At 50.8% G+C, this 13912-nt stretch overlaps 6 protein-coding genes across 6 annotated transcripts; 3 read left to right on the forward strand and 3 right to left on the reverse strand.

Moving 5' to 3' along the window:
* Positions 1-329: 329 nt before the first annotated feature.
* Positions 330-872, forward strand: M437DRAFT_39544 (uncharacterized protein; the record flags this gene model as incomplete). The annotated part of the gene is made up of 1 exon (XM_041020030.1): positions 330-872. One exon carries the CDS (start codon positions 330-332, stop codon positions 870-872), a length of 543 nt encoding a protein of 180 aa, XP_040883618.1.
* A 524-nt stretch (positions 873-1396) lies between these two features.
* M437DRAFT_81083 (alpha/beta-hydrolase) lies at positions 1397-2518 on the forward strand (the record flags this gene model as incomplete). Its single annotated transcript, XM_041027484.1, has 2 exons — positions 1397-2424; positions 2476-2518. The coding sequence occupies 2 exons, from the start codon at positions 1397-1399 to the stop codon at positions 2516-2518; spliced, it is 1071 nt and encodes a 356-aa protein (XP_040883619.1).
* Positions 2519-2823: 305 nt separating this feature from the next.
* Positions 2824-3444, forward strand: M437DRAFT_39638 (uncharacterized protein; the record flags this gene model as incomplete). Its single annotated transcript, XM_041020045.1, has 1 exon — positions 2824-3444. The coding sequence occupies one exon, from the start codon at positions 2824-2826 to the stop codon at positions 3442-3444; it is 621 nt and encodes a 206-aa protein (XP_040883620.1).
* Positions 3445-4162: 718 nt separating this feature from the next.
* On the reverse strand, positions 4163-5573 carry M437DRAFT_38943 (uncharacterized protein; the record flags this gene model as incomplete). The annotated part of the gene is made up of 2 exons (XM_041019917.1): positions 4163-5450; positions 5503-5573. 2 exons carry the CDS (start codon positions 5571-5573, stop codon positions 4163-4165), a joined length of 1359 nt encoding a protein of 452 aa, XP_040883621.1.
* Positions 5574-6775: 1202 nt separating this feature from the next.
* On the reverse strand, positions 6776-8587 carry M437DRAFT_39818 (tryptophan synthase beta subunit-like PLP-dependent enzyme; the record flags this gene model as incomplete). The annotated part of the gene is made up of 4 exons (XM_041020086.1): positions 6776-7105; positions 7160-7831; positions 7883-8473; positions 8531-8587. 4 exons carry the CDS (start codon positions 8585-8587, stop codon positions 6776-6778), a joined length of 1650 nt encoding a protein of 549 aa, XP_040883622.1.
* A 2519-nt stretch (positions 8588-11106) lies between these two features.
* On the reverse strand, positions 11107-13157 carry M437DRAFT_38844 (citrate synthase; the record flags this gene model as incomplete). Its single annotated transcript, XM_041019905.1, has 2 exons — positions 11107-11184; positions 11238-13157. 2 exons carry the CDS (start codon positions 13155-13157, stop codon positions 11107-11109), a joined length of 1998 nt encoding a protein of 665 aa, XP_040883623.1.
* Between the last annotated feature and the right edge of the window lie 755 nt (positions 13158-13912).

A 13912-nucleotide genomic window follows, 5' to 3' on the forward strand; every position in this document is an offset into this window, starting at 1 on the left:
GCTGGATTTTGAGATAGAAGTAATGTATAGAATTGATCTGGCATGCTCTCTCATTCAGTTGCTCAAGATGTGTGAGAAATTATACAGTTGATCATGTTTCCTGGTCAGGTCTGATCATCAACCTCGGGATCATCGCTTGAATCCTGCGCAGATCTGCTGTCAACACCTGCCAACCACATCCTCCGAGGAAGGATGAATACGGGCGTAGCATCACGACGTAATCGAGAAAGTAAAGATAAAGATAACCCCTCTCCATCACTGACTTTTTCTTACTGAGCACCAGAAAAATTTACCATCACTGTGCACAACATCCACAAAACCTCAAAGCCATGGCAATCGCGACCAGACTATCACCCAAGGCAATGACTACCCTTGGAGTTATGGCCTTTGTAACTCTCTGCTTCCAAACCTTCAACTCATCAGCACTTCCCTCTCTCGACGCAACAACACTTGCTCGTCTTGATGCAATCGAACGTCAAATTGCAACTCTGAACCACATTCTCGCAGAAACAAACTCCACAGTCCCTTTGAATTTAACCTTTCCAACCCGATCCTCCCCGGACACATCACTTGCAGAAGTGACAAAGATGGTTTTTGGCATCGCTGCAATTTTGGCTTGGGCAGCTTCGATGAGTATCTTCTTCGAAGAGGTTGGAAAAGCGGCGTCAAGAACCTTTGCGATGGGGATCTGGACTGCTTGTGTTACGTTTGTCGGACTCTGGTATTTCGGAGAGCCTAGAGAGTGGTATGGGTATTTTTTGGGTGCTAATTGGGGGTTTATCGGTGCCGTGTTTTTGGCGGTTGTTTTCGATAGGAGGGATGGGGGTGTGGATAGGCTGAAGGAGGCTGTCGTAGATGGGCAGAAGGCTTGACAGGCTGTTGTTGAGGTGTATTCCTGCCTTTGTGGATTCTAAACTGTTACGATCTCGCGCTGAGGTATAAGGGTGTTGTAAGCTAACGGAATGTACAGCTATGAGTCTGATTATGGCGACAACCCTAGATGGAATTCTCTCCGTGCAAATCACATTTTTTGTAAGAGCATTGTGCATTCGCTCAGTTACACTACGGTAGTCATTAGTATATGGGTCAGTTTGTGGTATTGACATTTCGCAAATCGACTCTGAGGTTCCTGTAGGATTACTGTAGGATGAAGAGCCAAGGTAAGCAATCTGCAAGCCAATGCGCTAACCAACTCCTATGCATATACCATCACTCCACTCACCGGTCGGCCTCGTGTATTCATAATTCGCGCGACGGACCTGCCGTACTAGCCGACGGTCTAATAGGTACTCCGTACCTCTTAGGGAGGAAAGACCATCATGTTAAATACCTTACAGTCGCTTCAGGACACATTCATCGAGCATCTCCTCTTGTGATATCATTTCCAGAATATACAATGATTGTGTATATGATCCTCGCGGCACTGCCCCTCGTATCTGCGCTCATTATTCCACGTCCAAATGGTACCTACAGTGTAGGCACACAAATTACCGAATTCGCGGATACCAGTCGTTCCATCAATGGCACTCATCGACGTATTATGACCACCTCGTTCTTTCCAACCGGGTATCATTCAGACTGCCAGCCTTACTTGACTCCATATATGCCTAAGCTTACTGCAGACTACAACGCGGTAATCTACAGCCAGTTACTGGGTGCGACGATTCCTAATGCCACATTGGGGCAACTGCAATTGAAAGTCTGCAACTCGACATGCGGCGATCGTAAATTTAATCACAGGACGTGGCCGCTCACACTCTTCTCTCCCGGTCTGGGTGCTTCTCGCCAACTCTACAATGCTATGGCAGAGCAGCTTGCCGCCATAGGTTACATCGTTGTCACCATCGACACACCCTTGCAAGCGGACATCATCGAGTATCCCGATGGCTCGTTCCTCCTCGCACCTGGTATAGGCACCAAGGCCCAACTCGAAGCCGCACTTCCAGACCGAGTCAAAGATATCATCTTAGTCAAGAACAAAGTTTTGACTGGACTAGGTCTGCCATCCTCTGTCAAACCAGATCCTAGTCGCATCGCTGTCTGGGGCCACTCCTTTGGAGGCGCTGCGGCAGCTCAAGTAGCACTTGAAGATCCTTCCTTCAAAGCTGGCATCAACTTCGATGGTACGCTCTACGGCTCTGTAGTCAGTACTGGCGTCAAACAGCCTTTTCTCATCTTCTCGCATGCCGGTCAATTACTTAACGCAACAATAAATTCTTGGAATTCTTTCTTGCAGGCCTCGCCTAAGTTTGACAAGATTGAGTTGAGTTTGAATGGCTCTGTACACAATACGTTCTCGGATGCTCCGTTGTTGGCGGATCTTGCTGGTATCGCTGAGTTACCTGGGGTGGACGCTGCTCTTGGACAGTTGGATGGTAGGAGGGTGCTTGTTATTCTTGCTGCATACACGGATGCATTTTTCAGGTATGCATTTCATGGAGCGACAAAGGTGCCAAAGCTGCTGAGGGGCCCCAGTGCTGAGTTTCCGGAGGTTGAGTTTGTGGTTGACCTGCCTTGACGGACATTGATGTAGAGGTTTCAAGATGCTTGGGATTAGTCACGATATGCAAAGAGCTCTTATGAATCCAGCCTATCAGAAGTCAATGTAACGGAGCGCGCGCTTGGTTCCTAATTGGTTACACGCGAATCACTTGCAGCTTTTTGAGACGTACCATTTGCAGTGAAGGATTGGCGGGGTGAAGGGCGGAGACACAGATTCAGGTATATATAGGGCATCAACGCTAGCTTGCTCGACTATCGTCCATTCTCCATCTCCCTTTGCACTAGACAGAATTCATGGCAGCCTCATTGCCTGAGCACATCATGCGAGATGCTCCTTCGGAATACGAGAGTCTGCTCTCGTTTCTCAGAGGACACTGCGACCACCCAGAAGTCGTCTTTCGAAAGCTGTTTTTTGGTCCCATAGAAGACTTGACCTTGCCAAAGCCTCTACCAGCGCCACAAGCATTCCAAGAAGACGCCGACCTGATCTGGACGCGATATGATGCCATTACTTTGTTACGAGGGATACAGTCATTCGTCTCACAGGACAACCCGACCAATTCAATATACCGTATGTGCGAATTCATCTGCGCAGATCAACCCAATCAATTGATGCTTGAGGTGAAATATTTTTCGAATCAAACAACGTGGAGGTTAGAAGAAGTCTCTGATCCGCTCGACGATAACTCAGAGCGACGCGCCATATTCGCTTGCATAGTTGAGAGTCTTGTCGTGGCTTTTAACTATAAAGCTAGTTTGGGAGTGATGCGTAAAGGAGTGGTTATGACTCAATCAAGATGCCCGACATGGGTCTCTGAAGTTGGCGCACTGGATCGGCTATTAATTTTAACTCAAGTTGACGAGTGGGTGTTTGCTGGATCGGATGATCCCTTCTCAAGGCGAAATATCAGAGCCAACGCGGGAAATATCTTCTCCTTCTAGGTACCATCGTTCCGCCTACGGAGTTGATCAGGTGTAGCTACAACACAAGGACATCCAGAAACTCGAGATTAGTGGCATTCCACACTCTTCATACCTGACGGTGAGAGAAATGATCGTCAGTGTAGACAGATTAGCAACTCTTGGAGCGGCAAAAGTACCAGAGCTAGTAGAAGGTCCTAGTGCTGGATCCCCAGAAGTTGGTTCTATGGTGAACCTGCGTTGAGTCGGTCGGGCGATGATTTGTGCTGTTAGGACTCCCTGTGGGTTTTGTATTCATATTCGTCAAAGATCCATAAACAAGCACATACGGCCACAGTCAGCTGAAAACTGGGCATCCCGTCCGCTCTGCCATACATAAGCAGTTGAACGGCAGATTAGTACTACGGTGGGTGACCACATGGGAATCCCTGCTGCTGTATGTTTTGCATCGCTTTTTGCTCCTTGTCTTTATGTTTCTCATAGAAAATACTTGTGCGAGTCAATTGATATAATATGGCCGTCACGAAGAGCCTGTGAGTCTCGCACGGAAGGTGTATCGTAAGCTGCTGCTCCAGCAAAGTCGCACAGTTAGTCCGACCACGACGAAGTACAGCACACCATATCACATTGCGTCGCTGAAACTGGGATGTTTTTCTTGAATGGTATTGTTATTGAAAGAGGTTCCGTTACTCATTATATTACATGTCTGGAATCATGACTAATTTTGGGGGGGATTGCTCTAGTTCGACTGAACGGTGGCGAGCTTGCTGCGGACAGGGACGTTCTCCTGTCTGCCAGGCTGAGGGAAGCCGCTGAGCTTGACGCCCTTGCGGAACAGCAAGCAGTGGGATGAACCACCGAAGTGGAACATACCGGTCTCCTGGCCCTTCTTGACGTGGTCACCTTCCTTGACGGTAATCTCGCAAGTGGAGACCTCGTCCATACCGATACCGATGAAGGCCATGAGGCCGATGGCGGGGTTGTCGGCCTCGATGAAGATGATGGCTCTTGTGGCAAGGGCACTCAGGTAACCTTGACCAGTCGAGATACCGTGGGCGTCAATCTCCTTGGTGTTGGGGTCACCGAGACCCTCGAAGAGAGGCTCGCTGAAGTAGGTGCCATCCTGGACGAAGGCCTTCTTGATGGTACCGCTGACGGGAGCGTGCCAGCGGTGGTAGGAGAGGGCAGACAGGAAGGCCTGGTAGACAGTGCAGTCGGCGAACTGCTCGGCCAGGGGGTCGTTGGCGAGCATGTCAGTGACACTGTAAGGCTGGCCCTTGATCCAGAACTTGTCTCTGAGCTTGGCGCGCTCCTGAACCTGGAAGACTTTACTCTCACAGGCGTTGTTGATGACGTTGTCATCGTCGGGGCACTCGACAGGACGGACCTCAGGCTTGAAGTGTCTGGTGAAGAAGTTGTCCCAAGAGGTGTAACCGAAGTGCTTCTTGCTGGTGTCGCAAACGAAGAAGTCCTCGAACTTGTGGCTGGTCTTGTAAGGAGCATTGGCAACAGCCATCATGTCTGATCTACCAGTCTCACCGAACCAACCAGTCTTGCCCTCATGGAGCACACCGGCAGACTCGGGAGACATGAGGAACTTGCCCCACTCGTTGAGGACCTTCTTGAGCATTCTGTTGACATCGGGGTCGAGGAAGGCAGCGTGGCCAGAGGGAGTGGACATGGGGTAATCCAAGATAGCACACATGGGGACACCGACCATACCGACGGCTTGGGCAGAATCAGTCCAAACAGGAGCTGCGCCAAAGACGTGGTTGAGGACCTCGAGCATGTGCTTGTAGTCACGGATCTGCTTGCGGCCGGTAGGATCTCTGCGGTAGACGTGCTTGTAAGGGACCTCGTCGAACATGGCAGTGAAGTACATGTAGATTCTTGGGGTGCCCTCAATGAACTCCTTGAATTCTTGGAGGACGGGAATCAATGGCTTCTTGTTCTGGCCAGCATGCTTCACCTGCTCACCAAGCCACTCGTGGTGAGTGCGGTGATCAGTGGGCAGCCAAGCTCCGGGTCTATCTTGTCATTAGCCATCAAGCTTGTGAAAGACAGTGCTTTCCATCTTACCTTGAGACGGCGTGCTCGCCGGGGATATCATGGTTCTCACCATGCTGTTGGACCTTGGTATCGTGCGACATTGTGAAGTTTTGTTTGATTTGCCTGTAGGATAACGAGCAAAACCAGAATTGAAAAGATGAAGAGGAATTGGACAAGTTGACGGCAAGGTTTGAGGCTTTTGTTGATTTCATCCACGACGTTTATGAAGTCATCGTGACTGCCACCCCGCAATGATGCGGCATCTCCGGCTGGGAGAGCACCGCCACAGCTCCGCAATAAGCTTTCGTCAAGCTCTTTTTCCAAGAAATTTACTCGGATCGTGAACCATTCGTGGGTCAGGCACGGCAGCAACGGAAGACGCGTGTTCTTGCTCTGCGACATGTTTGGTGCTATCCTTAACCGAGCACCCGAACATACTATCCGCGTCTTCAGTAGACACAGCATAGCTTGCGAAAGCATCGTCATTGCAGGCGCCCTGAGCCATCGCTGCTTCCTAGATTTTTCTGTGGCTAAACAACCCTGTATCTTGATCAAGATCGTCGATCAGCTATCATTCATGATCATGATCATCGCGATCTGATCAGAACGTTCTCAACAAACATCTGCTCTCGGTCAGGGTAATATCTGCGGCCAGTCTTTCGAGCATCGGCAATGATATTATATAGCAACGACACTTGATCTGCACATTGTGACTCATCGAAAGGGTAGAGATTATGTGGAAATATCATCAGTGAGCGTCGAGAAAGTAATGAGTAAGACTTTCGGCCTCGTATCCAACAAAATATATTTTTCCATTCCGTCCCAGTGAAGACAGCAAGCTACTTCTGCAAAAACACTCCGGTCTCTACCCAGTTGCTGGCAATTATACACGATCGACCTGTCGTGGACCCTAGACAACTTTCTTTTGGGTTTCTGCACGCGTCAAAGTATCTCCAATCTTATTTTGGTATGGTCCCGGTAGGCAATAAGAGTGTCTTGGAGAAAATGCTCTTCCGGAAGTTCCAGGCAGCCCAACACTCCACGAGGATTGCTATACCAAAAGTCTCTCTCTTGCAGTATGCAACTCTATCGGCATGTCAAGCTCAATCGCAAGTCTTCGTTACTTGTGCAGCGTCCACCTCTGACATTCCCAAGCATCATGGCATGCATATTCCGAATTTAGACATTGTCACTGAACATCACAGAAAACACAATTGAGTATCAGACAGGACATTTCCTCATATCTAGTTCGTACCTCTAACACCGACAAATATAACCAACTTTTTATAATTCGTGTTCCACTTTAACCCTTGACAATCTCGCCGGGACCACTGCTGGCCTTGCCCTCCATCTCGAGCTGCACCTCCTCGCGAACAATTTCTCTAACGTCTTGCCAACCAGCACCGTTCTTGACAATGGTGACGCGACGAGGCTGTTGCTCGAGACCAACAAACTGCTCGGGCTGAACAGCCTTGAAGCTGAAACCTTCTTGGCCACCAAGCGCTGTCTCGACTGCTGATGAGAACTTGGCAGGGTGAGCAGTGGCGAGAGCGATGTGGTGGGCGTTGGGTGCGCGCTGGACGGAGCGCAGAGCAGCAGCAATACCGATGGCGCTGTGAGGATCGAGAATGTACTTGCCCTGGTGGACGGTACCCTGTGTAGCGTAGGCACCGCTGTTCTCGCCAACGGGTGTCATGCCATTACCTGAAGCGTATGTCTGGGTGATTTGCTCGAGAGTCTGCTTGTCGGATACACGCTCAGACTCGAAGTCCTCGTGTGCAGCATCCAAGATAGCCTTCTCGACACCGAAACCGCCGTCGGTCTTGAGTGCCTGCAGCCAGGTCTTGACCTGCTGACCAGCAGCCTTGCGACGCTCAGTGACGCTTCCGTTGTCATTGACGCGGTAGGACAGGTACCACAGCAGACGCTCGAAGTTGCTGCTGACCAAGATATCCATGGCGGGTGCCAATGTCTCCTTAACACCATCAAGATGTGCCTTTGCGCCATCGTGCTCGAAACCACCCTCAGCCTCGCGGCCGTGGACAGGCTTCTTCTCGTAGTGACCGCTGCGCCAGAAACGGTGCAGAATGTCGTTCTCGTTTGTGGCAATGACGAGCTTGTCTACGGGCAGACCCATGCGCTTGGCGAAGTAACCGGCAAGGATGTCACCGAAGTTACCAGTGGGTACGACGAAGCGGACTTGAGGGTTGGAGCTGTCAAGTGCGCGTGCGAGGGTGAAGTATGATTGGAAGTAGTAGGTAATTTGTGCGAGGATACGGGCCCAGTTGATGGAGTTGACGGCGGCGAGGCGGTGGGTGCTGTTCATATCGGCATCACCGAAAAGAGCCTTGACGAAGTCCTATAGATGATCAGTATCCTGTCAAAAGTAGTTTCATCACAGTATACGCACCTGGCAGTCGTCGAAAGTGCCGTCAACGGCCAAGTTGTGAACGTTGGCATCGAGGACAGTGGTCATCTGAGCCTCCTGAACAGGGCTGACCTTGCCCTTGGGGTGCATGATGAAGACCGAGACGTCCTTCTTGCCGCGCAGACCGTAGATGGCAGCAGAACCAGTGTCTCCACTGGTAGCACCAACAACGGTCAAATGTTGTCTGTCAGTGCCTTCCTTGCCCTTGTTCATGCGCACGAGGAAGTACTCGAACAGGTTGCCGACAAATTGAAGTGCGACATCCTTGAAAGCGAATGTGGGACCGTGGAACAACTCCATCAAATGCAGGTTCTTGCTCTTGTCGAGGGTGACGACGGGTGTGACATCTTTTGCGCGGAAAGTGGCATAACTGCGGTGGATGATATCTTTGAGGTCGTCGGCGGGGATTTCGCTCTTGGAGATGTACAAGCTGAAGATTTCAAAGGCGAGCTCCTGGAAGGAGAGGTTGCGCCATTTGGATTGCCAATCTGAGGGCAGTGCGGGAACTTCTTCAGGGATGAATAGACCGCCGTCTGCTGCGAGACCCTTGAGTACGACGTCCTCGAATGACAGCTAAAACAGCCAATTCTCAGTTGGAGACTTGTCGTAGGGGAGATAATGTATTCATACGTCGTAAGAGCCTCCTCTTGTGCTCAGGTAGCGTTGCGATTCTGTGTGCGATGCCATCTTGATGCTCTCTTCTTGTCGTCTGGGTCGCTCAATTCTTCTTCTCCTTCGTCCCTTGCTCTTTCAAATGATCGTGATTCGTAACTATGTCGATTGTAGGTGAGTCACGTACTTGTACAAAACATTCAACCAAGTTCCAAGAGCCGTTCAATCGCTGACCCCTCGGTCTAACTTCTTGTTCTGGCCAGAGCGTCATCCCCACCAAATTTGCCGCGAAGTCGGAGGTGCTGCCATGAGACTTTCCAACATCGCCCCGACCACGCTTACGAGGGACGACAGGATATACTGGCTACTATTGCACATAAAGTCTTTCTCACGACGCTGCAATGACCAGGCGATGGAAATGCACGATCGAGTTCACCCCAGAGATGCACACAAAAGAAAGCTGGTACGACAAAGACTCTCGACGTCCAATGCTCTGTCTTTCCAACACACTGTGCAATCCTACAGCTGGTTGCTTGCACCTGGCTCATCAGGAGATGTCATGCGGAAGGTAGGCTTGCCTTGATGTTCTCAAATTGTTTCGTTGAAGCGTGTCCCCCTCTGGAAGTAAGAGGTGTTGTAAGTCTAGCAACACCAAGCAATAAAAAGCGTCTGCAATGGTCGTAAGTGTTATCTGAATATCCAGCAGATGCGATGCAATTGCTTGAAGGTGAGTTTGGTCTTTTGGCTTGACATGCTCGCAAATTCCCTGCCATTGCCAGCCACTAAACTTTCTTCTTTTCCTTCTTCTCGAGTACTGTCTCATGTATCAACATCACGTCCAAAAGCACAATGAGCAGAGAATGTCATCTGTCAAGACCGGAAATGTGTGGTGGCCGCAAGGTGTTGTTGCAAAATCCAACTCGCATCCCCAGGCTTCACCACCCCAAGTGCATGCATATATTGCATCACGACACAGGCTTAGTATCACTTCACTGCGTATATCTCATCACGATTCCCCTCCAGTACCGCTTCACTGGTTCGGAAAACTCTGCCAGTCAAACAGTGCAAACGCTCTCAGAGCACAGGCCGCTTCGAATGGTATAAAAACACCCTCTCCCTCGCCCTCCTCTTTCTCTCATTAGTCGACTTTACTTCAAAGAATCTCTTTTTAGTAAGCTTCTTATCATCTGAACTCTTCAAAAGAGCCACAGAACTCCAACCTGGCGGATGAGCGATATCCCCGATGCCCTAGAGTGATACCGTGTATCTTGGCTCCGGCCTCGATGGTGATGATCTCGACCCTTTCAGGCGTCTGGCTTCGGTCGGCTTGACTGGGTGGGCGTTGGCGGACTTCTGACAGGCCCTTTTCTCCTTTTTTTCGTCAATTGTTTACCTGGCCTATGGCTGGGCTTTGAAGAAGAAAATTTCTGCACCTGAAAAAATCTGTACCGAGTACAACTACACTGTTCCTGTAACAAACAGGCATACTGCTTGTCTATGTCAAAGCTCTTTCATATCTTTGTTGTCTCGTCTGACAAGGATCGCTTCGTGTGCAGCCCTCGGAAGAAAGCATAGAAGAAACATCATCCCATATCTGCCTATGCTTGCATGTGTTGCTTCAAAATATGCACCTGCATTCTATCTATGTCAGATGTCCTATCTTAATCCCTCCTACCTGCATCCCTCCTCTTCAGGAAGAACCACTTCCTTTGAACGGACTACCTACCTCTTATATGCTTTTAAGACATGGCTTCTGGTGCTCTGCCCCCTTTTGCTCCTGCGGTCATGCTTGCTGCTCTGAGTCTCCTAGAGCATATTTCGAACATGGCTGTGCATCCCCTTAAGCATGTTCTTACTTGCTACCAGCGTACAAACAATATCCCATCTTCAAGCTGCCGAATAATCTCCATCGAAATAGCTCTTTCTCACATACAGTATTTTCGGCAATAAGTTGCAGCGCCAGCTCCTAGCAGTTCTCGTATGCTTTCGGACAAATGCATAACTCAGGCACCTTCGGCCTTGCTTGTCGTTGTCTCCTGGCCAAGTGCACCTATCCACACCCTGCTCTTGATAAGAACAGCAAAAGTTACTGCCACACTATCCCTCTCAGTCGACTTTTCTTGCGCAAAGACAAAGCTGCTAGATGTCCTGCCTGAGTTGATAAGCACATCCGCTTCTTCAATATGCGGATTCTCAACCAGAGTGGTCGATACAAATATCTCTGGGGATGGCTGTGGTGCTCACTGTGGCTCCGATTAGTGGCCATGCTACACTCTGTCGTCACAAGAACCTCTAGCAGTACTGTTGTGCGATTAACTGGAGAACCGTTAAGCATTATCTGGCTTAGACACACGGTGTGAAAATTCGTGAGATGGAAATAAGTGCATGTATGGAAAATGTGACGCTTGAACGTTGATGATCATTATATTGTGGTGGGTAGTGGTGGGAGACATAACACAAAACTCCCCGGTCCATGCGAGAACGAAGAAAAAAAGACCAAAACCCAGTCTGTTATAAAAGAAAAGAAGAAAAAGCTCCACATGTCCCAACTGTTATTTCCCTTTCTCTTGGTATCATTTTTGGTTGAATCTTTCTTAAACGGAGACCTCGACACGGCCCTCGTTTCCGGGGGCGCCGCCGCTGAGGCTGGGGAGGAGGTAGGTAATGTCGTCCTAGAAACATTGTTAGAAGATTTCCTCAAAAGTAAGTGCAGAAAATAGCTTACCCAAGGGTGACGGTAGAGACCAGTGCGCAGTCTCTTTTGGTCGAGGAAGTGGGCAATAAGACCGATCGAACGACCAAGGACGAACAGACCGTTGAGAACACCCATCTTGAGGTAGTCCTCAGCCTCTTCGGAGGTGAAGGCACCGCAGTTGCGGACAAGGTCGACGAAGGCGACAGCAACGGCACCATCAACGTTGAGAATCAGGTTGTCCTTCTTGGAGGTGGTGACGGTCTCAACGGCAAGGGCGTAGTCGAGGAGGGGAGTGCGGGGGAAGTTGGCCTTGACGTACTCCTTGACGAGTGAGACACGGAGATCGGGGTTGTTGCGCGACTTGACACGGTGACCAATACCGGGAATGAGCTTGTTCTCCTTGCGCATGGTGTCGACGAAGTCACGAGGAGAAAGACCCTTGTCGTAGGCTCTGGTGAACTCCTCAGCGGCACCGTCGAGGGCACCACCGAAACGAGAACCAATGGTCAAAAGACCAGCAACGAGCGAGGAAATGAGATCCTTGCCGGCACGGGTGGTAATGATGGTGTTCATGGCACCAGAAACGGCAGGACCGTGGTCAGCAGTAAGCATGAGAACCATCTCAAGGAACTTGCTGGCAAAGTCGGGAAGACGGCGACGGAACCACAGAAGAGACATGACACCACCGATACCAATGTTCTCTTTGAAGACGTCGGAGATGGGCATACCAGCGTAGAGAAGCTCCTGACCACGGTCGTCGGAAATGGTAGAGATGAAGGCAGCGGGCTTACGGATGAGACCGAGCTCCTGGGCCCATGAGTAGTCGATGGGGATCTTGGGAACGGCGGGCTCGGACTGGGGCTGGATGGTGCCGTCGGCGACGAGCTTCTGGTAAAGGTCGGCAAGAACCTTGGGCATGTCCTCGAAGGTGTCGGGAACGTAGAAACCGGCCTCCTTCATCGACTTGTTCTTCATGGCAGCAGTCTCGAGCTGAGAGTTGGCGAACGAACCAGCGTGACCGAACTGAACTTCGGTCTTGAGCATGCTGGCAACGGTACCAATGGCCCAAGCAACAATAGGCTTCTTGATCTGGCCAGACTTGACAGCCTCAATGACGCGGTACTCCTCGACACCACCGACCTCACCGAGAAGGAGAAGGATCTTGGTGTTGGGGTCCTGCTCGTAACGGAGCAAGTGGTCAATGAAAGTGGTACCGGGGTATCTGTCACCACCGATGGCAACACCCTCGCAGACACCGTTGGTGGTCTGCTCAATGATGTTGTTGAGCTCGTTGGACATACCACCAGACTTGGAGACGTAAGAAACGGAACCAGGGCGGTAGAGCTTGGAGGCAACAATGTTGTCCATCATACCACCAGTGTTACCGATCTTGAAAGCACCGGGCTTGATACCACCGACGGTAGCAGGACCAATGATGGTGACACCCTTCTTGGCGGCAACGTGGAGGATCTCACGAGCGCGTCTCTCGGGCACACCCTCAGCAATGATGGCAATGGTCTTGATCTGAGGGTACTCCATGAGCTCCATAGTACTCTGGTAGACGGAACGCGAAGAAGCAAAGTTGACGACAGTGTCAACATCGTCGTGCTTGCCAATGGCCTTCTCGGTGCTTTGGTAGACAGGGAGAAGAGTCTCGCTGGTACCCCAGTACATCTTGCTGACGAACTGACCACCGAAGGTGTAGATGATACCGGCGACCGAGGGAACCTTTCTCTTGCAGATGAAGTCAAAGTCAAGCATACCCTGGACGGCCTTGGGCTGCAGACCGTAGACGAAACATCTCGTCTTGGGGTGGAAGAGGGTGTGAGAAGGAGTAGGGCTCAGCGCTCTGCTGGGGGCAGAGAAGCGGGTGATGTTGTCATTGGGCTGGCTGGCTCCGTTGACTGAGGTGGAGGCAGTAGCCGGGGTGGATGTGGTTGCGGAAACCATTGTGAAAACTGCGAGGAGTGCTGTGTCAACGTGGTTGTTCGCAATGGGCTTTGGAAGGGGAGAAGAGGAGCGGTGGAGGAGGGACGGACAACGAGACACGTGAGCAAACAGATGGCCTCAAGCTTGGACAATTGCTACAAATGCGATGCTGGAGCAATGCTGTGCGAGATTGGAGCTGTAGATGTGCAGGGGCAAGGCAATTGAAAGAGCGCTGGGAGGGCAGATGGGATGTGCAAAGCTTGCCGAAGCTGACTCGGCGAGAGCAACAATAATTCAGAGCTTACTTACAGTGAGATCAAAAGCGACAACAGAAGGAAGAGAGAAGGAGGGAGAAGAGAGGAAAGGTCAGACGAGCAGAAGATGAATGACCAAAGGAGATGAGCAGATCGGACGAGGCAGGAGGAGGAGGTAAGACTTGGTCGACTGGCAATATTGTTCGACTCGTCGCACGCAGAGGCGCTTTGCTGAGGCTTCAACCGCAGAGGGCCAAAAGTCCGAGGGGTGCAGGGGTCCGGTTGAGGTTAGTGCGATCCGGTCGCCGGTGCGAGTCACTGATGCTTTTTGGCGCGCCCCGTTGCGTTTCCTGGGTTGTGTGGGTTGAAAATTCCCCGACAAAGCCGATGCGCCCTTCTGTGACAGCCGCTCCAAAAGTGCACGGCTCTCCTCAAACCACCCGACTCCGGCCGTGAGCAAGCCAAAAATCGTACCATCATCAATTTCCCCCTTCATCTGCTGCTTGTATTGGGCAAGGCTTG

This window comes from Aureobasidium melanogenum (assembly GCF_000721775.1).
Source record: "Aureobasidium melanogenum CBS 110374 unplaced genomic scaffold scaffold_2, whole genome shotgun sequence".
Classification (NCBI taxonomy): Eukaryota; Fungi; Ascomycota; class Dothideomycetes; order Dothideales; family Saccotheciaceae; genus Aureobasidium; species Aureobasidium melanogenum.